Source organism: Mastacembelus armatus, chromosome 7 (genome assembly GCF_900324485.2).
Source record: "Mastacembelus armatus chromosome 7, fMasArm1.2, whole genome shotgun sequence".
Classification (NCBI taxonomy): Eukaryota; Metazoa; Chordata; class Actinopteri; order Synbranchiformes; family Mastacembelidae; genus Mastacembelus; species Mastacembelus armatus.
The window spans coordinates 17,567,917-17,591,241 of record NC_046639.1 but is presented as its reverse complement, the minus strand read 5'-3'; the positions used below and the strand labels follow the sequence as shown (position 1 = coordinate 17,591,241).

Sequence of the window (23,325 nt, the reverse complement as noted above, 5' to 3'; positions counted from 1 at the left end):
TGCAGTGAAGTCCAAGGATGAAGTAGCACAACATGGAAATACTCAAAGTACAAATACCTAAGAACTGGACTGCAGTACAGTACTGGTCTAAATGTAGGCTACTTGGATTTTTGATGTCCATGTCTGGGCTAAATGCGGCTAGTAACCACAGATCTAGTATATCTATGTCGTTGTGCTGCCTCCAGAGTCACACAGCAGTACCTGGTTGTCCACAGTGTGTAAAGTGCTGCGAATGTGGTTCATAAGGCATTTTGTGCCCTGAGGAAGGGAGCAGCTCTGTGATGCACCGTGGCATGTTAAGCTTTACCACTCAAAGTTTCTTCACACTTCCTCCTTGTTCTCTAGTACTCACAGAGAGGTGTTTAAATTGTCTTCTATTAAATTATTAACTGTTAAACATGGAGAACTAAAACACTGAGCTACAGAGAGAACTAGAAGAGTGAGAGAGCAGTGGACACACACATAGGGAGAGAGAGAGAGAGAGAGAGAGAGAGTGTCACTTCTGTTTCAGATTTGGCCGGTGACACTGTAGCCACAGTCAGAGGAGATCGGCTCAGGTGCTGGATGTTTTCTGATGCTTGCTAGATGATCTAAGAACATGGAGCTTCTGCTGTCACTGCTGTCCACCCTGAAGACTCTGGACTCAAAGAGTCTGAACCAGGAGTACAACGTGAGTCTGTTTTCATAGCTCTGTCTCTGGAAAACCACTCTGGAAAACTCAGCTCTAACCACAGGTCAGTGGTCAGTTAATAATCCACAACATTAGCAGGGTTTCAGAGAATTCCTTTGACTAACACATTGATATTTTACTGTCAAATATTTAATGAAACACATAAATTCAGAATAAATGGGTTTCTAAAGTTAGGATGAGCTCAGAAAGATCTGAGTAATCCTGGGCTCAGGGCTGCGGTTGGTGCGGATGTCCACTCAGCTAACATGCAAATGTCTGTATGTTGTGGCCTCTGATATCTTTCGGTGCTTTTCACCTGCTCATCCTCTGTGGATTATTAACTCCTCCACTCTTTTCCTGCTGCTCATCCACTGTCTCTTACCTTCTCAGAGAAAGCTGCTACTGTTTATTATTCAGAAAATTAAGGTGTTTTATTACAAACATGAGGTCTGCACATTCCACTGACGATGCCCAACGTTTGGCTCTAACGACATTCATCCATCAGGAGGTTTTCATCTAAAGGATCAAAAATGGAAAATAAGCCTGTTTGCTTCTCCCATATTGGGGCAGGGCATGCCTCTGTAGATAAAGATGAGTTTGTTCATTTACGGACCATGATAGGTGGTTGACGCTACACTCAGGCACTGTTCACAAAACTGAAAGAAGAGAAAAGTTGGAAGCTGGTGTTTAACAGCTGTGCCACTCAGTTCCTTGGAAATACAGTTAAAATAAGGTGAGCGCAGCATGTGACTCAGGCGGTAGAACAGGTTGTCCACTATTCACATAGTGGTTTGTTTATTGAAAGCAGTATGTTCAGCATTTTGCATCAGGCCTACTTGGCGTTAAAGCCTCATAATAGTGAAAGATTCAAAGAGATACAAAAATCTCAAACCATGATTCGCGTCTGAGCACTAACATTTCCCCCATTTCTTTTCTGGGGAAATTTCAATCTTCTCCTAACGTGGCGTTTAGGTGACTTTATTCAGTCAAAATATCACATTAATTTATAATAGAAATCCTAATAATATGATAATATTCTCATAGTAACAGAAAATATACAGTGACTGCTCCTTTTTCAAGACAACTTCTGCTGAGGTATTTTGTGGAAGTTCACAGCAGAAGCTTCACTGCTGTCGCACAGACACTACCAATGCTGAGTCAGTGTGAATATAACAGTCGCTGTGTGAACACATCAGCCTGTGGCCCGTACACGTTGATACCAGCCGGACATCTGTGGCCCAACATGCAGCGACACTAAACCACAACTGTCTAAAATATCAGTGCTGATTAACTTTAGCTCAGCCTGTCTCTCTTCCTTTCTCATGTCTACATCATATATGTATATACAGTATCTATATATATGACTGTCGTTTTGAGATATTTTTTTTTAATCTTAATTTGTATTTTAGTTAAAAAAACAAACTCAGAACCTGATTTTAAAAGAAGCTTTCTGTGATAAACACCTGATCCGCAGGAGTTAAAAGTGCTGCACACAGAGCGTTGTTCAATAGTTCATCTGTCATGATTGCAGGATTAAATGTATCTGATCATGTGCATATTTTCCACAGATGTCAAGTTTATAAAGGTTCTTATGTTAATAGGCACAACAGGTTTATAATAGAGCAGAAGGTTTTGCAGTGGAGGGGCAGAAAGAGGAAATTGAAATATTTGAATTAGTCTGTATTGTGTTATATAATCACATATAATAATGATAGTTGTGTTTGTGTAGCGCCTTTCAAGCAAGGACCACATAAAAGAAACACAAATAAAACCTGCAGCATCATTATACAGCTGTGTCTGCTTCTGCTGCTTCGCTAGCTGAATGTTTGATAAAAGATTTGAGGTTTTACATCGGCTCTGAGTCCCCCTAAGTGGACCCCTTTGTGGACAACACGGACATGTAGAAACAGCACTTTGGACAGGAGGTGTGGTTTGAGCCTTTAGAGAGTTAAAGTAACTCTGCAGCTGGATGTTTACAGTGAAAAGGCTTTAAAGGAGGAGAACCTGCCTCAGTTTCAGTTTGACCACAGCAACAAACTCCGGTTTAACTCATCTATGTCATCTCCCCTTGTCTGGCCCAGTTTGTACCAATTTGCGTCATTTTCATTTCCTGTTTCCTACAAACTGTCAAAATTAGATGAAGAAACAAACTGAGGTAGTTCTTCGGTTTGCAAACACAGCAGCAGGTAGTTGTTGTAATGTCAGTTACCTGAGGTGTCACAGTCCTCGTTATCAGTGCAGTGACTGTAGTGACAGCAGAGGGCCTGATCAGACAAACACTCTTTGTGTGCTAAGGTGAGCACACAGGTTGGCTGTTTGTTCCTGTGCGGCAGGGGAGGTTAGTCAATAATCCTGCTTCCTCATTCTGTGTGCAGACGCTCACTCAGGTTGGTCTATTTGTAACGCTTCCTGTTGTTGTTCCTGAAACAGCTCATCCAGAGAAAGCCTCAAGACTGAAAGAGAAACCTGCTCTGGACCTTTATTCTGACCCAGTCCCACGCACATCACCTGCTGCTGCTAATACTCACTACAGACCACATGAGGATTCATCCGGTGCTGAAAATAGTCCCGAGCTAATACGGTGTCTACTTCGCTATGTTAGAAAAAAAACATGCAGTGATCAGTCTAAAATTAGAGATTTCAAACATATTCATGCGGTCAAGAGACTTTAATGAACTTGACCTGTACAAACCAATCTCCCAGAAATAGTTTATCACTACAGGTGTTTATATATAAAGACCAACATCGCGTGAGAAGAAAAAAGCTCAATACTCAAGTGACTGTGTGTGTGTTACTGAGTCCAAATCCCATCCAGAGACTGACAGCACCAATGAATGTGGTGAACTCAGCGTAATGTGTGTGAATCCAGAACCTGGTTTAGCTTATTGGTCTGTGTCGTAGACCTCCGTTGTTGTCCAAAAACTATTAAAAACACAGCACTGAGCCACACTGCTGCACTGGCTCACATGAGTCCCACTCTTTGTACATAATAATAATAATGTGTGTGTGTGACAGGCGGTGCGTTCACAGACCGCGGTGTTAAAGAGAAATCTGGGTTTGACCACTGAGGCCGGAGCTCTGAAGGAAAACATCAAGAAGAACAGATACAAAGACATCCTGCCATGTACGAACACCTCCTACTATGTGTCCTCATCTCCTTTAGTTCCCCCTTGTGTCCTTCTTTTCATCCTCACTGACTTTTGGTTTATTTTGTCACATTTGTGTGTGTGTGTGTGTGTGTGTGTGTGTGTAGATGACCAATCTCGGGTGGTGCTCTCTCTGGGGACCACAGACTCTGACTCTGATTACATCAACGCCAGCTTCATCGAGGTGACCGCTGCTTCTGGTTTGGTCCTTATTAGCGAATGTTTCATTTCAGAAGATAAAGACACAGATTGCCCCACTCAGTGTTTTATACAGCACTCAGACGTTAACAGTCTGACAACCAGCTGAGCAGCCATCAGCAGCACACTAAGTCACTGTTATTAGAGCAATAGAAGGAGCAGGTCTTACAGAAATCAGGGGGCAGAGATAGTAACTGAGTTCAGTATTTTATGATGTGTCAGCCACGTTCACAATGGATGTCTTAATGACAGCAATCACTTTATTTATTAAAATATTTGTTAATTCATACAGGATATGAATTATGAGCAACTTAACTTTCATCTATTTTTATCTGAAAGTATCTGGGGGCTTGAGGATGGTTATTGTTGTAATGCCGGTGTTTGTCCTGCAGGGGGAGATAGGAAACCACAGGTACATCGCCTCTCAGGGTCCTCTAAGGTCCACTGTGACGGATTTCTGGAGGATGATCTGGCAACAGGATGTCAAGGTCAGACACTCAAAACCGGACGTTCATGTCCATGAATAAGCCTGAGACACATATATACATAAAACTGTACACATCAGTCCTCCTTATTAGCTTCTACAAGAAATACAAATATGTAAAGACAATATATTATCATCATCATTATAAAGGTCAGAACATCATAAATACACAATAAACATCAGAACGAATACTGCTCTTATGTCGTCCTGGTAAAATATTTGACCTGTGTTTGGTGGATAAGGGAACAAAAATCAGAGCCAATCATCAAACAGCTCCAGTGGATCCTTTTATAGTAGTGTAGATTTTCCGTATATGTGTGTGATTGCATATTTTTCAAAACAAACATTTAGAATTTTTCATTTAAGGTCATGTTCCAGGAAACTGACCAAAATAAATGTGTACAGCAGAATACTGGTGCCGGCTAATGTCTGGCAGTGTGTGTGTTCCAGGTGATAGTCATGGCCTGCAAAGAGATCGAGATGGGAAAGGTAAAAACAAACAGCAACAACCGAAACACACAAATATCATCTCTTCTCACTGATCTTTGTGCCGAGAAAAGAAACAGATTCCTGAATTTAAAAAGTCTGAATTATGACAAAAATCATAATTTTGGTCATAAACAGGAACATTTGCAACTTGGTGTGTTTACTATAAGCAAAGATTTATTTTGTACATATGTTCTTTTTCAGACAGACAAATAGTTTTATATTAGATAATATTTACGTAAAAGATCTGTCCCTGGTGTTAAAGCTGAGTGTGTCTTTGCTAACAATGAGCTGTGCTGATATTTTGTCCTCTGCAGAAGAAGTGTGAGTGTTACTGGGCTCCAGTTCATCAGTCGACTGCATTCGGACCCTTTACTGTCTCCAACGTAAGAATAAACCAACCTCTGCGTAAAATGCATTGTGCTGCTGATAAATATTGTTTAAAGTAAAGGCTCAAAGAATATCTGTTTTTTTTTTTTTTTTTATTAGACAGGGATCATTGAATGGGCTTTTTAAAAACAGATTTAGGGGGCCAAGGGTTTAGGGGCTCATCTGTTTGAAGTGACTGTTAATAAGAATATGAAATGACTCGGAAAAGACACAAAATAATCACAAACAGATGCTAAATAAAAACAGATGGGCCATAAATGTGACAACAAGATGCAAGATGATGAGGACTAAAAAAATCTATGGAGCAACTACACACAGACAACAAACAATAGCCACAAAGACTCACAGTGACATACAGTATTCTGCTGTATGTGACATACAGTATTCTGCTGTATGTCACTGTGGCTCATAAGTCTGTCCACGTGTAAAAGGTGTAAATCCAAAGCACTGGTGTTTCTGTGACAGAGGTTTGTTTTTACTAAGTTTACACAGGGATAACGTGGTTGGTCTGTTTAAAATGTGTTGTTGCTGTGTGTTTGCAGCAGGGGGAGACACATCCAAATGAAGACATATTGGTCAGAACTCTGTCAGTCACATACCAGCAGGTAACATCTTCACACTGTATGACATGAGATGAGATTGGGATGTATGAGGAAATGTTAATATAAATATGGACCAAATAATGAATATTATACTATAATTAAAAACATTGAAAAGCAGACAGAACCACAAACTGTGGAAACAGATCCTGTAGAGCTGCTGAAAGTCCCTGTTTTATGGAATAATGTTGGACTGTGCCTGTGCTTGATGTCGAAAATATTCAATGTGTGAACCTCCTTCTCCTCCGCCTCCTCCTCCCCCTACTCCTTCAGGACAGCCGGGCAGTGATACAGTATCAGTTTCTGTCATGGCCAGATCACGACATTCCCTATGAGTCTGCGGGAGTCCTGGACCTGTTGGAGAGAGTCCGAAAGAGTCAGGGAGCTCACAGCTCGCCTCTGCTGGTACACTGCAGGTACACACACACACATCCTTCCGGCTCTGTGAGGACCCTCACTGACATATCACATCCGCCATACCCACACCTGAACCTTGACCTGAGCATGGTTCTGACCTGAACCTAAAACCAGGTCTGAACCTTCAAAAGGCCTTTTGAAGGGGTGAGGCCCAGACAACATGTCCTCACCGACATCCTTGCACTGATGTTACTGAACTTAAAGTTGTCCACACAACCACATGCAATAAGACACGCAGACGCAGACACACACACATAGACACAAATTGCAGCGTCCTCTAAGCCGCTGTTGCTTCCACATCTTTGCCAGGCCTTGTTTGTGCCAGCAGTGCAGATCACAGGTCAGATGGTCATGAACATTCAACAGGCCACAGCACACATATGGCAGCTGATCTCACACACACGTCGCACCCACACACAGAATGCAGGAGGCTGTGAATATGCAGCAGCTAACACATGCTAATGATGGCACAGCTAGCATGCATGCTACATTTGCTGTGTGTGTGTGTGTGTGTGTGTGTGTTACAGCGCAGGCTGTGGGAGGACAGGAGTCATCTGCGCTCTCGACTACATCTATGAGCTGCTGGTTACCAAGGTAACACATGATAACACATGATAACACAACACGTGACTACAAAACCACTTCAGTGCAACATTGAAGAGTATGGAGAGAATTAGTGCAGTTGATACTGTTATCACTGTGATGGACTGGTGACCTGTCCAGGGTGTACCCCTGCCTTTCACCCAAAGAGAGCTGGGATAGGCTCCAGCAGATCCCTGTGACCATAAATAGGAATAAGTGGGTATAGATGATGGATGGATACTGTTATCAGTATTACAGGAAGTACTCAGATGAATGTAGTGCAATAAAAAGTACAAGATTTGGCTCTGAGAGCAAAATGCACAAAAATGCAAATACTCCTATAAAACTATAAATAGCTTCAAGACTGTACTTAAGTGTAGTGCTTGAACAAGTGTGTTTAGATTTTAAAGCTTTACATGGTGCATATCCTTGAATGCCCTCACTTTTGGCCTGGCAGCCTTTTAATGGCTCATTCTCCTGATCGTGGGTTGTACAAAAAGCTGATTTACGTGTCTGTCGACCAAAAGAGCTTCAATGTGGTGTGTGTTGTTCCAGCGTGGTGTGTGTTATTTCACCATGGTGTGTGTTGTTGCTTCTGCAGCAGATCACAACAGATTTCAGCATCATGAAAATCGTCCTGGAGCTCAGGAGACAGAGACCGTCGGCAGTCCAGACTAAAGTAGGTGATTGTACAGCATGAAGACGCTTTTGAGACACTGTGCTGTTTTGTTCAGCTAACAACAAATATCCAGAGAGACCACTGGATTTCAGTTATGCTTAATAAAAAGTTGCCATTTGAATTTGTAGTCCTCTGTCTTTTCCTTTAGTATTTGTGCGCACAGTAAAAACCAGCACAATGAACTGATCACTCTTTATAGCAAGTGACAGTTTTATTTCAAAAGCACAGATGACACACATGCTTCCCCAAAATAAGATCAAAAATGGCACGATTGTGAAATAAGCAGAACACAGAGCTTCACTTCGCTTTGCTTTAAAGGAAAGGTAAAAAAAAAAAGAAAATAGGAGTAACCACCAAATAAACAAAAAAAAAAAAATGACAGTGCAAATACAACAGCTTTCTTCTTCTTCTCTGCAGGATCAGTATCAGTTCATCTTCACCACTGTCGCCTGTATGTTGGAACAAGTCCTGCAGTTGCCCGAGCATCAGCTCTACAGTAACGTGTCTAAGGTAAATGTCACATTTACGTTAGCTGCCAACTGTGAATAAACAAGCGATAGAGGAAGTTGACAAAGAGGAAGAGCTTAGCAACACTGATTTCCTGTATGTAAATCAGCTGCTGCAGCTGCTTTGACAGCAGATTGTTGAGAACAGACAGAGGAACAAGGGTTTGCTGACCAACATTTAACTAACGTGGAGCTAATGAAGGGCACTCGCTGACAGGTAGGTTCATTTCAGCAAAACCACCACATTCACCTGCAGACCTACATCATCGCTGCAAGCAAACACCCGAGTTTTCTGGATTAATCCGTGGGTGTTATTTCACTCTCTAGAGTAGAGCCAGAATATCAGACCTGTGCTTGGTGAGATGACAGGATTACAGAAATGACTCAATCCAAACGAGAAACTGGCCTTTACAAACGTTCTGCTCTCTTCCACCAGTTGTCCTTTATCTAAATTAAAGGTATATAAAGTTCTCAATTATTATGTCACTTTATTAAATGTAATGGTTGATTCTGTCTTGTTCAAGTAAATCATTTACTTTGATGGTTTTTTTTATACCAGGTTAAGATCAACTTTTGGGTTGCCAGGTTGTGGGAAATCCACCTCTAGCATGACACTTTGCATTGTCCTTTTAGCTTTGTCTTTATTTAACTTCAACATCAAATAGTCAGAACTTGGCAATGAAGTCAGTATTGCAGAAATAAATGATTATACTGACAACTAAAAACATTCTAGATATTTTTTAAATTGAAGCAAGAGGATTAGGAGCTGAGAGGACCAGAGCAGAATATTTAGTTAGAAAATATCAGTTGTCTCTCCGGACCGAGTCATCTTTAATGATGTCGTCTCACTGAGATTGAGACCCTTGGGTAGAAAGGGTTAAAATTTTTGCAATTACAATTTATCAGCTCTTGTGAAATCAATGCGGCCTGCCTGCCGTTAGAAAGCAGAGTAAACCAGTCACATCTCACACTGCTGAATGGTTTAAACGATTCACCGTCGTATTGTTGAAAATATGAAAAGTACAAGAGAAAAGCCTGGGTTTGTTTCAGTGCATGGATTTATTTCCATATCACATTTTTATCGGGGCTCCCCAGCTGGATATAACCACAGCTCCTGATACTGCCATTAAGTCGTCATTAAACCTGGATGGATGAACAATTTGAAAAAAAAAAAAAAAATTTAAGACATTTTCTTTACTTCAGATTTTTGTTTTTGACCAACTGAAGAAACCACAGACGAAAGGCACAACGCTGGCTTCCTCCTCCAACAGGTATGTGTGTGTGTTTCTGTCTGTCCGCGTGTTTATATCCCTGTGCCAAGAGACAAACAGACAGGATGTCTCACTCCATCGTGTTAAATTAACACTTTCTCGCCTCCTTTCCCGTTCCTCCATCCCCATATGTCACCATGTTACCGTGGAAACTGAGCAGAACGAGGGCAGAGGAGGAAGAGAAACAGGTTTTGAGGAGAAATGAGAGAAAACGGGAGAACATAAATAAAAGTAGAGGAAGAAACGATGAGGTATGGATTGAATTGAATGAATCAAGAATGGAAATGAGAGGTGAGAAGAGGAGATGAAGTGATAGATCATGAAAGCAGGAGGAGAATATTTAGAAACTGAGGAGGGGGTAGAAAAGGGAAGTGTAAGAAGAGAGGAAGGGTGAGAAAGGAGGGGGAGGTGAGAAACAAAGAGGAAGGCAGAAAAAGTCGAGGAGAGGAAACAAGGAGAGAAGAAAACAAGAGAAGAAGAGGGAAAAGGAGAGATTGGTCAGATGAGTGTGTAAGCAGTCAACCTCCTGGCCGACCATACTGGGCCAGTCAGCTGGTATGGTTTACCCACACTGGTTATACTTGGTAACTATGGCAACGGCTGGAGCAGGAAGTGGAGAACAGCAGGACTTCCTGCTGAGATATGAAAATGCAGCAGCATGTGTGACACTTTACACCCATCTCACTTTGTTTCCTTAAGCTTCTAACGTGTGGCACCACCTCTGCAATGCATCATGGAGCTTGACAGTCCAGGACAGACTGAAACACACCTGAGCAGAACTGCCAGGGACACAGTGCCCAATGGAGGGTGTTAAATAATCAAATGACAGAAAATGAATGACGATAAGAGATTGATTGTTCACCCTTCAAGCCAAAATGTTAAAAACAGCAAAGAGTTACTGTGAATATTTTCCAGTTTCTCAGTTTTCTTTTGCATTAAACTCGAGTTTCTCTGGCTACAGGTTACCAGAGCAGATTGCCATGAATGACACGTACGCTGTGGTCAATAAGCCCAAACATCCACAGCCACCTCCAACAAGCCCCGCCTATGACGATATAGCCCTGCCCAGTTCGACGAGGTAAAGAAACAACTTGTGCGAAGTGTGGTAACATTCAAAGAAGGATTTGTTTAATTGTAAGGGTTGGATTTACTTTTTTTTTGCACATCAACAACCAACTGTAGGTGTGATTTGCACACCTGTATGTCACGATCCATTTTACGGCCACTACTTGCTTACTAACCTGCTGTCCTGCCCACAGGACTCTGCCCTCAATCCACCACTACGATAATGACCCTGCAGGAGCAGCAGCATCTCCACTCTACACCTCCATCAAACCCCGGGCTAAGCCGCACACCCTGCCGCTCTCTGCCACACCCATCTATGACACAGCTATACCAGCCAATCCCAGGCTGGGAGAGGGGCCACAGTTAGGTAGGAGGGGAAAGGAAGGATAATTCAGAGTCCAGGGTGCTCTTCCTGGTCTTGGCTGCTCTTCCTGTTGCTGGACTCTTGTTTTGTTATGCTTCTGTACTTCCTGTTCTCCCTGGTGTGTTCCCACTAGCTTTAGTGGTATATATCCTTGAGTATGTACTTATTTGAGTTCCACCATTGCTACTAGATCCCTCTATATCTTACACACTGCCGTTTAATTACTGACCACACTGCGAATGAACAGTCACATAAATTCTGTTTCTGATGGTCGAACATTAAGAGCTGTTCATAGCACCTTTGTTACCAGAAATAACGCGCAGCTTTTCTCAGCTGTTGATATGAACCTGTCCAGCTTTACTGCACAACGCACTTTAACTGTCATGCTGAAAATCACACAAAGCTGCAGACAAATAGCAACACGTTTATTCTTCCTGCTGTATGTGTACGAGTTCAGGTGACCCATCATCACCCATGGTCCAAAACAATGTTAAAAATATCTTTTTGTGTTAGGGTGGAAAGTAAGAGAAACAGGATCAATAGAAGTGGAAAGAGAAATCTGTGACCTCTCGTCTCTTGCAGCTGAACATCTCCCACAAACGAACAGTGATTATGAAGATTTCTCCCCTTCAGCGACAGACGTGACCAGCTTCTGCTCACCTGGTGGCATCGGTCAGTACGCCTGAGCATGTGGTCCTCACCTGTAATGAAACAGTCCACATATTTGATGACTTGCTGTGGACCATGTGTTACTCCTGCAATTTAACGCAATTGTGTTGATTTTCAGGGTTTAATTGCCGTATTCAGAAACCAAAAGGACCCAGAGATCCTCCTGCTGAGTGGAGCCGACTAGAAAGATGAGGTGGTCAAAGTGGACTTAACTAGTTTCTAGTACTGAATTAAATTGGCCTCAGTCAGTGAATTAACATCGCACCTATTGTTGTCTCTTCTGCTGACTGAATGTGTACGTTATCAGGTCTTCATGTCAAACGTGTGTATGTGTTTGTTTTTATAAATAATTTAAAAGTTTGATTTTCAGTGCAAGCGTGTGTGTGTTATTAATACAGTGTTTTGGATGGTCTACCAGATGTTGGAATGGAACATCTGGGTTGAGCGATGTAGGAAACGGTCTGTTGTGGTTTTTTGAAGACAGTCTGAACTCACCGCAGCACGTAAGAAATAATTCACTTTGGAAATACCATGCAGTGCTTTTATTGTAAGTACATACAATTACATAAGAACCGGCTATTAATTCCACTTCTTACATAAGAAGTGGATTCAATGGCAGGTAGCCCAATCAGCAGTGTACAGAGGAAATAACTAATACAGCCCTGAGGCCCAAACAGTTCTGATTGGACAGGACAGTCAATCGCTGAGCTTTACGAACTAGAATCTGGTAAGAAACTGAAACATTTTATCTCCAAGTCAGTCAAGGTCGATTGGATCGATGCAGATGAGAAATCCAAGAAGAGGCTCTAACAGAAGTTTAAAGCTCATCCACATGTTTGTAGATGAGATGCACAAGTGTCAGCACTGCGTCTTCTGAGCTTCCTTCTGGTTTATAAGCAATCTGAAAATCATCAGCCGTGTTTTCCCATGCCTCTCTCAGATGTTAGACCATTATTTTTTCCACAAATTCCATCATGCCAAATATAACTGCTATTGGTGGGTAATCATTATATTCCTGGGGATATTGTTTTTTGGGAAGAGCTTTAATGGTAGATGTCTTCCAGTCTAATGGTATAATATGAGGATCACTGGAACATTGGAAAATAGGTTGGCAGACAGGAGCCAACTCTGTGGTGAAATATTTCCAAACCAATGCACCGCTGAAGTCAGGGTCCGGGGCCTCCCTTAACTTAATCCTCTGGAAGATTTTCATGAGTTCATCCACAGTTCTGACAATCCTATCCGCATCAGTCACTGTAATATTTTTAAGTAGATCTGCACATTGTTTTAACGTGTCACCTGTATCAAAACAAGATAAAACATTGCAAAAGTCAAATCATTGTCCATCTGAATAACTTTGTTAGTGGAAGACATTCCTGTCATCCTCTTCATCGTGTGCCAGAGTTTTTTAGAATTATTGTCCTTGAAGGTCTGTCTATGAGTCTGTTTGACTCACCGGAGGTCTGATTCTGGATGCATTATCTAGATCAGGCTGCTTGAACCAACCAGGTGAAAACACTGGAGGAAGCATTTACATTCCTCACCCTCATATCTCCACTGATCTCCTGATTCTCTGAGTCAGAAAGTTTGGATTTGATGTAGCTTATCCAGCCAAACAGGCACTGTGATAATGAATTTAATTAAAGCTGCTCCCCCTCATGTTTCCTCGGCCTGTAGAGGGTTTAATGAGTCCAAGCTAACTCCTGCCATAAGCCCCTCCTTCCTGCTCTTTGCCCCTCTCCTCCCGTCCTGTTTCCTGAAGCTACAACATGAACTACGGATTCCTGGTTGGAAAAAACTGTCCAGTCCAAAGCTGATGTTAGCTGAGTAAGGAGTAAATGTGTCAATCCAGTGGAACGTTCTGGCTCCTGCTAATGTGACAGAAAGCACTAACGTTACACAAAGCTCCAATTCCTCCCAAATTCCAATCAGATTCATTCAATCCAAAGGTCCAATCATGATCAAGCTAGGTGGCTTATGCTATCAAAACCAGCAGGTTAGCTTCCTCCCACTGTCCAAACACATGCAGGTTAGGTTGGTTGGTGACTCTAAATTGTGAGTGTGTGTCTGACTGTGATAGGCTGCTAGGTCTAGATCTGTCCAGGTGGGACTCGCCTCTCACCCACTGCATGCTGGGATTGACTCCAGGTCCCAGCAACACTGAATTGGATTAAGCAGTACAGAGAAAGGATGGATGGTCTGATTATTACCACAGAACAAACTGAGACACACTCAGCTCTGTTTCTGTGCTACAGTCGTGTATTTATTCCTGACTTTGTGAGATTCTTACTGTTACTTTCCACTTAAATACAAACTTGTACTTTTAAACACTATGGTAAATCCAGTTTAGTTTCTGCAGGGAGTTTCACTCCACAGCTTCAGAGCTGACCACCAGGAGGCAACAGAGCAACACGAAACCAGCAGGAGGCCCAAAGTCTGAGTGTGTAGTTGTGATGATGATGAGGAAGATTCAGCTTCATTTCAGAGGAGAGAAAACTGGTTCTCACACACACACACACACACACACACAGCAGGGCAGTATCCAGAGCCCAGACCAGTATAAAGGCGAAGGATCACACACTCAGAGACGAAGAAGATGGTTTCAATTAAACCTTTGGCACAGATGCACTGTGGTCACTGTGTGTGTGAGAGAGATCATGTTTTTCTGTACTTGTGTGGACCAAAACCATTTTACACACTCATATTATGGAGACCAGATGCCAGCAATCATAACATAAATCAGGTTTTAGTTAAGGGAACAGTTAAGGTTAAGCAGGTACTGGTTATGGTTAAGGTTAGGAGAAAAGTCAAGGAAATGTAAGTTAATATAAAGACCCCTAAGGACTGAAAATGAATGTGTGTGTGTGTGTGTGTGTGTGTGTGTGTGTGTAGGAGTGTAGGAGTGTGACTTCATCAGATCAGAATCAAGGTACTAAAGAAAACCATGAACTCAGCTTCATCAGCACAAATGCATCATATTCTACAAGATCTCATGTTTGTCCTAAAAAAAACACATATCTGAATAGTTGACCTGCGATTCCAGCTTTGCATTGATGCTTTTTCCAACTAATTAAATCTCCTAAAGATATCGGTGGAATGTCAGCACCTTAAAGCAATAACCTTTCAGTTGATCTGAAGCTGTCAAAACCCCACTGTCTTTCCCTGCACACTAAAATGATGAAAAAGGAGCTAAAGTTATCAGATGGATAACTACTTGTACTAAAAAGTACAAGATTTGTTTCGGACACGTATTGAGGTCCAAGAATGAAGTAGCACAACATGGAAATACTCAAATAAAGTACAAATACCTTCAATTGTTCTTTTCCACCACTGATGATGTGGTGACACATGTTCTGAATAAAATGATGGTTCAGGTTAGGGGAAGTGTGCAGGGAATGCATTATGTCAATGAGCGTCCTCGTAAAGATAGTACGAGTATGTGCGTGCATGTGAGTTGTATGATTACAGCAAAGCATGATGGGAGTACAGGAAGGTCCTGTGGTTGCAAAGAATAAAACACATACAACAAAAATGCGTGTCTGTGTGTGTGTGTGTGTGTGTGTGTGTGTGTGCAGCTACTTTACCACAAAGCACACGCCACTTATTGCCAGTAGTTACCAACACACACACACACACATGCACACACACACACACAGTCCTGGGTGTTGGCTCTTGCTATAGAGCAGAGACCACAGGCATCCAGAGAGAGAGAGGGGACAGAAATAGAGGGATGAAAGAGGAGAGTGCTGAATTTAATGGAGCACAAGTGGATATTAAAGGTTCATTTCAGATTTTTAAAGAGTAACTTCACCCTCAAATAACCAGATACAACCTGACATCTACCTGTAATTAAATTACGTGAATTTTCTTTTTATTTGTGTCCTCTGTGAACAGACTCGGCCTCCTCATCCGCCAGTTTTGGCAGTTTGAGAGCTGCGTTCTTGGAAAAGTGTCCGTGGGTCAGCACAGCACCAACTCCCCTGCAGCTGTTCGTGCGTTTCCTCAGCGATGAGGTGCCAAGCTTGAGGTCATAAATCACTTTTTTGGTACTTTTTAAAAACCCCTGCTAAAGTTATTGTCACAGGCCGTAACCACAGTGCATTTCTTCCATATGTCGGACCTTTCCATGATTCGAGTCACCTGTGGACACCTGGGATGTAGCTGAGCTGCTGCTTCTATAGACGGACTCTCTGCTGTGTGTGGGAGTAATGCTGCTGTTTATCACTGTTAAAGTAATTACTGTTCATCACCCTGAATATGTGCGTCCGCTCTGACTTCATCAGAGTTATTGCTGGACTTGTGTGTTGCGTTTACTGCCTCTGCCGAGGAATAAATCTTGTTCATGTACATCATAACTATTCACCTCTAATTAGACCTGCTAATGCTAGGAGCTCACTCTTATCCTCCCCATATTATCCTGTTAGCATGTTCCAGCTCACTTTGAATTACCAAAGTTCTATTTTATTGATCACAAGCACAAAAATAAATAAATGACCAGATTTCAGGTTAAAATGTTACCAATACAAGTGTCAACATTTTGGAACAACTGTCGGAGACTTAGATCCAGCGTTAAAATCATAGGGGAACAATAACTAGAACTGAATAATCCTGGAAATACTTCATGTCTAATAACATGCCATCTACAGGTTTAAATGCAGGTGTGCCTGACACACGGAGTGTTTATTATTTCTGACGGCTCATGAGCTGCTTTCATGTGCGTATTTCATGCACCTCTGCATAATTATTGTGGCTGGATTAGAGATCAGATCTGCGATTCTCAGTAATTGGTTACTGGGGCTCTCATCCTGACAGCTCATTCACTTCAACAGCCGCTCTCATCATTTCTGTTGTGCATTAAAGCTCAGTATTCTGTCAGTCAGCATTTATTGAAGACTGTCCTGCCCTACCAGATCACACACCTTTGTGAAGCAGCTTTCTCCTTTCAAGCAGCCACAAAAACAAGATTGTGAACTAGAAAAATGTAGGGAAACACCTTCCTTCTTTTTCATACAGTGAAAAATTCATTAATCATGAAGCTAAAAAGTCGTGAGCTGCTTGGATTCGTGGTTATTACAGTTTTTTTGTGAAAGATTTTATGGCTGCAAAACTGGTCTGATCTGACAATGTACAGCCATGTAGGATAAGGTCAGCTGTAATAGGCTTGTTAGCTTGGGTCTAATGAATCCAAACTAACTCCCACCATAAGCCCCGCCTTCCCCCTCTTTGCCCCTCCCACCCTGTCATGTTTGACAAAGCTACTACCGGGAACTAAGGATGCCTGGTTGGGACAAACTATCCAGTTCAAAGCTTTCTAAGGAATAAATGTCTCATGCCAGTAGAAGGCTCTAGTTCTTGCTAATTAGGTGCTTTATATTCATCATAATAAATATGATACATCATCACCTTAAGACATGAGGAATAAATGTATTGCCCAAAATCTGTAACTATACCCTTAAGTTGGCTGCTTGAAACATATTAGGATCCAAAGATGTGTAATGTGCAGTTGTAAAGAGTCGGTGCAGGGAAAGACATGTGAAGTCAACCTGCACCCACCTGTCCAGAAATATTAAATGTATAACACACAACTTTAACATCTTTATTCACTGTTTTCCTTTTTTCTGCTTTAACCTGAGAAAAGTCTTTCGGTCATGACAGTGAAACAAATTGAAAATTTAAAGCTGATGGTTGGAAAGAGTGACTGAAAAATAGACCAACAGAGAACGACAGGGAGAAAGAGGAGAGTAACGTTAGATGAGTGAGACAGTGAGGAGAGAGGAGAGATGGAGAGAAGTGGGAATCTGATGATGGACTGCTGGAAGAGAGAGAAAGAAAGCGACAGTGTGAGAGAGTTAATGGAAAAAAGAGAGATGGAGGGACAGTGAGGAAGAGAGAGAGATGGGAACGGACTGATAGAGTGATGAAAAACGACAGATAGTGATTTGCGTGCGTGAGAGAGGCTGAGCTGTGTTGCTAGGCAACTGCGCAGCTCCTCTTTGAAGTTTTCCCTTCATTGTTTTTTTTTAACAATCAGGTCAGAGAGAGGCTCAGCGGTAACCATGGCAACCTCCTCAGCACCACGCCTGGCGGCCATCCCGTCCCCTGAAAGTGAGAGAGGTAGGATCACCCAAACCAGAACTTTTTGTCCTGAGTTCAGTCTGCGAGGCTGCTCACAGTTCACTGACACTGACATCTAAGGATGCAGACGGTGACTCAGTGTTACTGAGTCCAAATCCTATCCAGAGACTGACAGCAACAATGAATGTGTGTGAATCCAGAACTTGGTTTAGCTCATTGGTCTGTGCCGTAGACTTTAATTGTTTTCCAAAAACTATTAAAAACATAGCAGGGAGCCACACTGCTGCATTGGCTCACATGGTTCTTCCTCACCAACAATGGGAGGCCCATCTTTTTCTAAAAACCAGCTCTAGTGGCTGAGAACGACTGTCACTTTTTACAGTGTCTGAAGGCAGGAAGAGTCGCTTGCCAAATGATGTTTGGCTGAGTACAGACACCAGCTTCAGAGACACTTTGAGTTTCTGTTCCTCAGGGAGTAATTAATTTGTGATGACTCTCGAAGGCTTAGGTGAATAAACACTGTAAAGTTCATTAAAGACAAGATTTTAATCAGTGTTTTTTAGCCGATACGGTTCTTTACAATATGCTGAATCAGCATTGATACCAATCTTTAGTATTGGCTCATGAGGAAGTGGCAGTGTCTACGACTATGTCTCAATAAACCCATTTTTTCTCTCTGTTTCAGTCCTCTGTTGTGACTAAAGGCTATTTTACTTTACACAAAAGGTGTGTTCCTAAAGGACCTGTGGAAATATGCCTTTGCTGAGTTACTTCAGTGAAAATGTACTCGCAGTTAGAGATGAGCTGGTGAACACAGTGGCGCATTTAGCAGCTAAAGAGCCAAGCCAGAGATTTCCCTCAGGAGGTGGTGGAGACCAAAGCCAGAGCTCAAAGTGAGGAAACAATGGGCTGAGACTCAGCAGGAGACACTGGTGCACACAGATCAGCAGGTTGGTCTTTCCCTGCTGGAGGTGGAAATAAGAAACTGAGGCGATCTCAGTGCTGTGTTCACTATTTGGTTTGTTGTGTGCAGTTTATAATACTAAGGTTAAGTGAAGTAAATTTTATGTTTTCACTGTGATTTGCAGATTTCACAGCAGCTGTCAAAGAAAGGGGTTTAAGAAGGACACAAGTGTGATCAGTGTGTTTCTGCTTTCAGTGTGTTTGGGTTCTGGATAATAAAACTATGTCTCTCACACACACACAGAGTGTGCTCGATAACAGACAAACCTCAGAGATGTAAAAATAAAGACAGAGACACAGAGTTTGTTCTCTGCTGTGGCTTCTACCTCGTAAACTTCACTCAGGATTGCACCAACAGCTGCACTCATATCCAGATGTGTTTTGTAATAGTAGCAGGGATGGAAAGAAGGAAACATGCATTAGGTCCTGCAACACACACACACGTAAACACAAGCCCATTGTCACGCACACACACACACACACACAGAGGTCCGTTGTCATGCATGATGTTGGCTGTTTCACGCCGACTTAAAGAGATTAACGGGTGATCAGCATCCATTTACACTGAAGAGAGAGGCGAGAGAGAGGGGGAGGTGAGGTGTGAGGGAAAATGGGGGGAGGGGAGCAAAAACTGCCAAAAAACATAGAGAGAAAAACAAGACTGGTGGCAGAGAAAGAGAAAGTTACAGGACACTGCTTTTTTTATACTCAAACATGATTAAGTTGTAAATCACAGTTTATTTTAAGAAGTTCTGATTCATGGTTCCATGTGGATTCAGTTTGGATCCAGGTTAGGTGAAATACCTGGGGTTCTGTAGCCGAGTGAATCACTAACAAAGCTTTCATTGATGTGTTTATACTGCGTCCACATCCCAGAACTCAATGTCCTGCCATTTCCACCAGATCTACTGTTTGTGTGTCGATGCTTCACATCCATGTCTGTCAGTGACATGGCTTTGGCTCCGTTTGGACTCGGATCTAGGACCACATATGCAAGTGGCCCAGATCTGATCAGAGAACATCACAGGCAAACACAGACAGATGCTCTGAGATGAAATCATTTTATAAACAACTTGTTTCACTGAATCTCTCTGATGAGGTTTCTGCTTTTTTCTAGAACAAACCACAGTCTTCTTCTTCTCCTCTCAGCTCACACACCACAATCCGTCCATCCATCGTCCCTTTTGTACTTTCTTCTCCTTCCTCCCATATTGTCCTCTGTTTCTACACCCTCCTCTTTTTTTGTCTCTCTCCTAACTTCATCTCCAGGAGGACAGGAACACTTTTACAGTAAAGGAAAGGAGAGGATATAATAGCAAAGAAAAACTAAAGGGAGAAGAACAGCAAAAAGAAAAAGAAAGGAAGTAAAAGGAGATGAAACAGGAGAAGTGGAAAGAACAGTAAAGGCGAAGATGAAAAGAGGAGAGGGCTCGACCCCTCGAGTGGCTTCAATTAAGAAAATTACAGAGACAGAGAAACCCAGAACTGTCAAACTAAGAGATGATTACAGGGTGAAGCGTGCGCCTGCAGGATCCAGCCCCAGTCTAAACCTGAACCTGAACCCGGCCCTGAGTCCACGTTATTTTAGGCTGCAGCTGCTGGAAACACTGAGTCCGCTTAGTTTCTCTTCACCTTCAGTTTTCGGTTCACTTTATGTCACACAACAATCCTCCTCTGCTCAGTCCTTATACTAATGTGGTCACTTTGCTCAGTAATGGACAGTGTAAGGGATACAGTTCACTGTCTCCCCAGAGCCTCCTTATCAGGTAAAGTATTATTAAAGTAGTAATACATGTCTTTAGCCACAGGAAGAGAAATGTGAGTGCAGGTAATGTGAAGCTGTGGGCAACTGTTAGCCACAGGTAAGACCCAGGAATCACCTGTGCAACAAAACACTGAGGCCAATGTTTCTAAGTGTTAGACTGATGCAGCATGTGGGCGGTGAGGATGCTCCTCTGACCCAACTGACACGCTCAGCTGCTCAGTATTTAGGAAAGTCCTGACTGTTGAATGTGTCTGATTTCTAAGCACTGGACAAACTCACACTCTGCTTTTTTTGTCTGTCTGTCTGTCTATCGGTCTGTCTGACTGTGTCTGTCTGATTGCCTCTGTTTGACTTCTATCTGTTTGATTGTGTCTATCTGTGTGTTTGTCTGTCTGACTGTGTCTGTTTGTCTGTTTGTGCCTGACAGACAGACAGACAGTCAGACACAGTCAGACCGACAGGCAATCAGACAGACACAGGCAGACAGACAGACAGACAGACAAAAAAAGCAGTGTGAGTTTGTCCAGTGCTCAGAAATCAGACACACTGTCTGTCTGTCTGTGTCTGTCTGTCTGTTTGTGTCTGTCTGTCTGTTTGTGTCTGTCTACTTTTACTTTGGTTACTTCAGATTGAGACTATGATGCTGATACTTTTGGACTTTTACTGCAGTAACATTTGGAGTGCAGGGCTTTTACTAGGAACCTTGTGATATTTCTACTGTTACTGTAGTAAAGGAGCTGTGTATTTCTTCCAGTACTGCTTAACACTACACTACTGCTACACAGTAAAAATACTATTACTACTATTACTACTACTACTACTGTCTACTACAGTATTGAGTAGTATGTTTAGATTTCAATGTCTCTGTCTCCATTTTCTTCACCTTCCTTTATTTTCGAGCATGTCCTGAGTTTTCCGTGTTTATGTATCTGTCCTGTACATCTTCCCTGGGTCTCTCTCACTGGGCGCTTATGTCTCCCACTCAGTCTCTCTCTTCACATCTGGCTTTGGGAGGAAAAACCCAAGCAGATTAAGGGACTGGACTGAACCAAAGCGCAATGCGGGCAGTGGTGAAACATCTGTTTCTCTGATGACACACACCGTCTAGTCGTGTTTCATCAAACCAGCATTTTTTAGTTGTCCTTTAGGTGGACAAAACAGGTTTTCAGTCCGAACGAAGAGACGGTTCATCGAGGTCTCATCGCTTTTATTTGCCTTCTACAATAAAGTCTGCCCCTCCCAACCGGGTGCAGAGTGGTACGGTCCAAATGGGGGGCTGGCTGTGGCAGAGCAGGGGCAGACCGAGCCGAGCCAAGCCGAAGTAGGCTGTGTATGAAGCGGGGGAGACGCACCACGCTGTTTTGCTCTGCGATCTTTCTACTCCGGATTATTATTTCGCTTTTTAATGCATGAGATTTTTACCTGTCCGGACTCCTCCCGCTGCCAACACCTGCTTTCCGCTCACTTGGGTTTCTGTGCGTGAAGAGAAGAAGCAGAAGAAGAAAGGCAGCAGCGCGTGGGACCGTGGATTTAAATAACCGAGTGGACTTTTCTGCGTGTTTCCGTCCAGGTAGGTTCCGAGGGTTTTGGAGTTTTTGTTTGGGTGGAGACGGGAGGTTGGAGGGGTTAGTTCTCCTGGTCCGGGTGGCAGAGCTGGGGTTAGCAGGATGGTGGGTGGGGGGTGTATGTGTGTGGATGTTTTGGGGGAAAACGCCTCGCCTCCCCGCCGCATCATCTCTATCCGCTGCTGCTCCGTGTTTTTTTTACGCGTGAAATGCCATTTTCCCCACTGTTTTCACTCGTAGTGAGTGGGGCGAGACAGTGAGGGCTGGGGTTGATACCCCAGGTAGGACTGCTTTTCCCCTCGGGGTATTTGGGAGGCACGCTCGGCCTTGGTGTGTGCACCGGGCGCCGAGGTTCGTTTTGCGTTTTTCGCCAGTTTCAACAGTAAATTCGGTGCGTAAAAGAGACGTTTTGTGGCTGCAAATCTGTTTTTCAGCGTGTGGCTCGGGGGGGGGGGGGGGGGGGGGGGGATGTAGGGGGCGAGGAGGGGAGGGGGTCTGGGAGGTAGCAAGGCTCCAGACGCCGATCCATTAAAGAACAAAGGGGGGAGGCAGCAGAAAAACGGTTAAAATCGGAGCCGAGTCGCCGAAAAGCGCGCAGACGTTCCTCCGACCTTTGCGGACAAACCGCGAGCTGCTGCCCGCGATTAGCGCACAAAATTCAGATGAGTGTTTTTTCCTAAATCTGCCCTCATCCGTCCGTCCATGTGCTGAAGAGGAGCCTCCATCCTCCGAATCAGCTGCGCTCACAGAACCGATCGATCGATCCCAGCCGAACCGGCCGGGATCGATCCAAAGACACGATCGTGTTAATCCCGCTGTGATCGATACTACGTGATCATATCCATCCAGGCGGAAGGTCATCAATCAGGAATCCACTCAGTTTGACGACATGATTTTTAGATTAGATTTAGTTCACCTCCAAGCTGACTCCATTGATCAGAAGAACACATGTAACCAAATCAGTCACGTGCTAATCAATTAAAATGATACTAGACAAACGTAGACCTGATCAGTGATGTCTCTATTTCAACATTATAATCTTTTTTTTTTTTTTCACCAAACTCCAAAAACACATCCTGCCTTGTGACTTCAAGTCATCAATCCTGTAATCAATACCTGATGGGATGTGTGCTCCCTCATCAATAACCTCATCAATAATCTTACTGATCTCATGGATCTAGACTCAGGTGAATAAATAAAGGCAGCAGATTTATTGTGTGTGTGGACGAACAGTCCAGAGTAGCAGCGTGTTCAGCTTATCAATAATCGGATCGATTGGTGATTAGCTGTACAGTGCAGGTGAAAAGACTCAGCTTCAGGTCAGAGCTGAAGTTCTGAATTTATTCATTGATGGAAAGGAAAGTAATGATCAGTTGTGTGTTTTGATTGATCATCGTTTGATTAGTCATGGTAATCGATGTCATTAGTCAT

General features: G+C 42.9%; 2 protein-coding genes across 2 annotated transcripts in view; both read left to right on the top strand.

Moving 5' to 3' along the window:
* The first annotated feature begins 505 nt into the window (after positions 1 to 505).
* On the top strand, positions 506 to 12,862 carry ptpn18 (protein tyrosine phosphatase non-receptor type 18). The gene is made up of 16 exons (XM_026333419.2): positions 506 to 670; positions 3,686 to 3,794; positions 3,924 to 4,000; positions 4,407 to 4,502; positions 4,949 to 4,987; positions 5,302 to 5,370; positions 5,917 to 5,979; positions 6,247 to 6,389; positions 6,918 to 6,984; positions 7,574 to 7,651; positions 8,069 to 8,167; positions 9,385 to 9,428; positions 10,390 to 10,506; positions 10,688 to 10,860; positions 11,371 to 11,529; positions 11,645 to 12,862. Exons 1-16 carry the CDS (start codon positions 599 to 601, stop codon positions 11,716 to 11,718), a joined length of 1,479 nt encoding a protein of 492 aa, XP_026189204.1. The 5' UTR covers positions 506 to 598; the 3' UTR covers positions 11,719 to 12,862.
* Positions 12,863 to 21,650: 8,788 nt separating this feature from the next.
* plxna3 (plexin A3) overlaps positions 21,651 to 23,325 on the top strand; it is an 81,181-nt gene continuing 79,506 nt past the window's right edge. The window contains exon 1 of the mRNA XM_026331907.1: positions 21,651 to 21,899. The gene's annotated coding sequence lies outside the window, so the exon portion shown is untranslated. The remainder of the gene's footprint in view (positions 21,900 to 23,325) is intronic.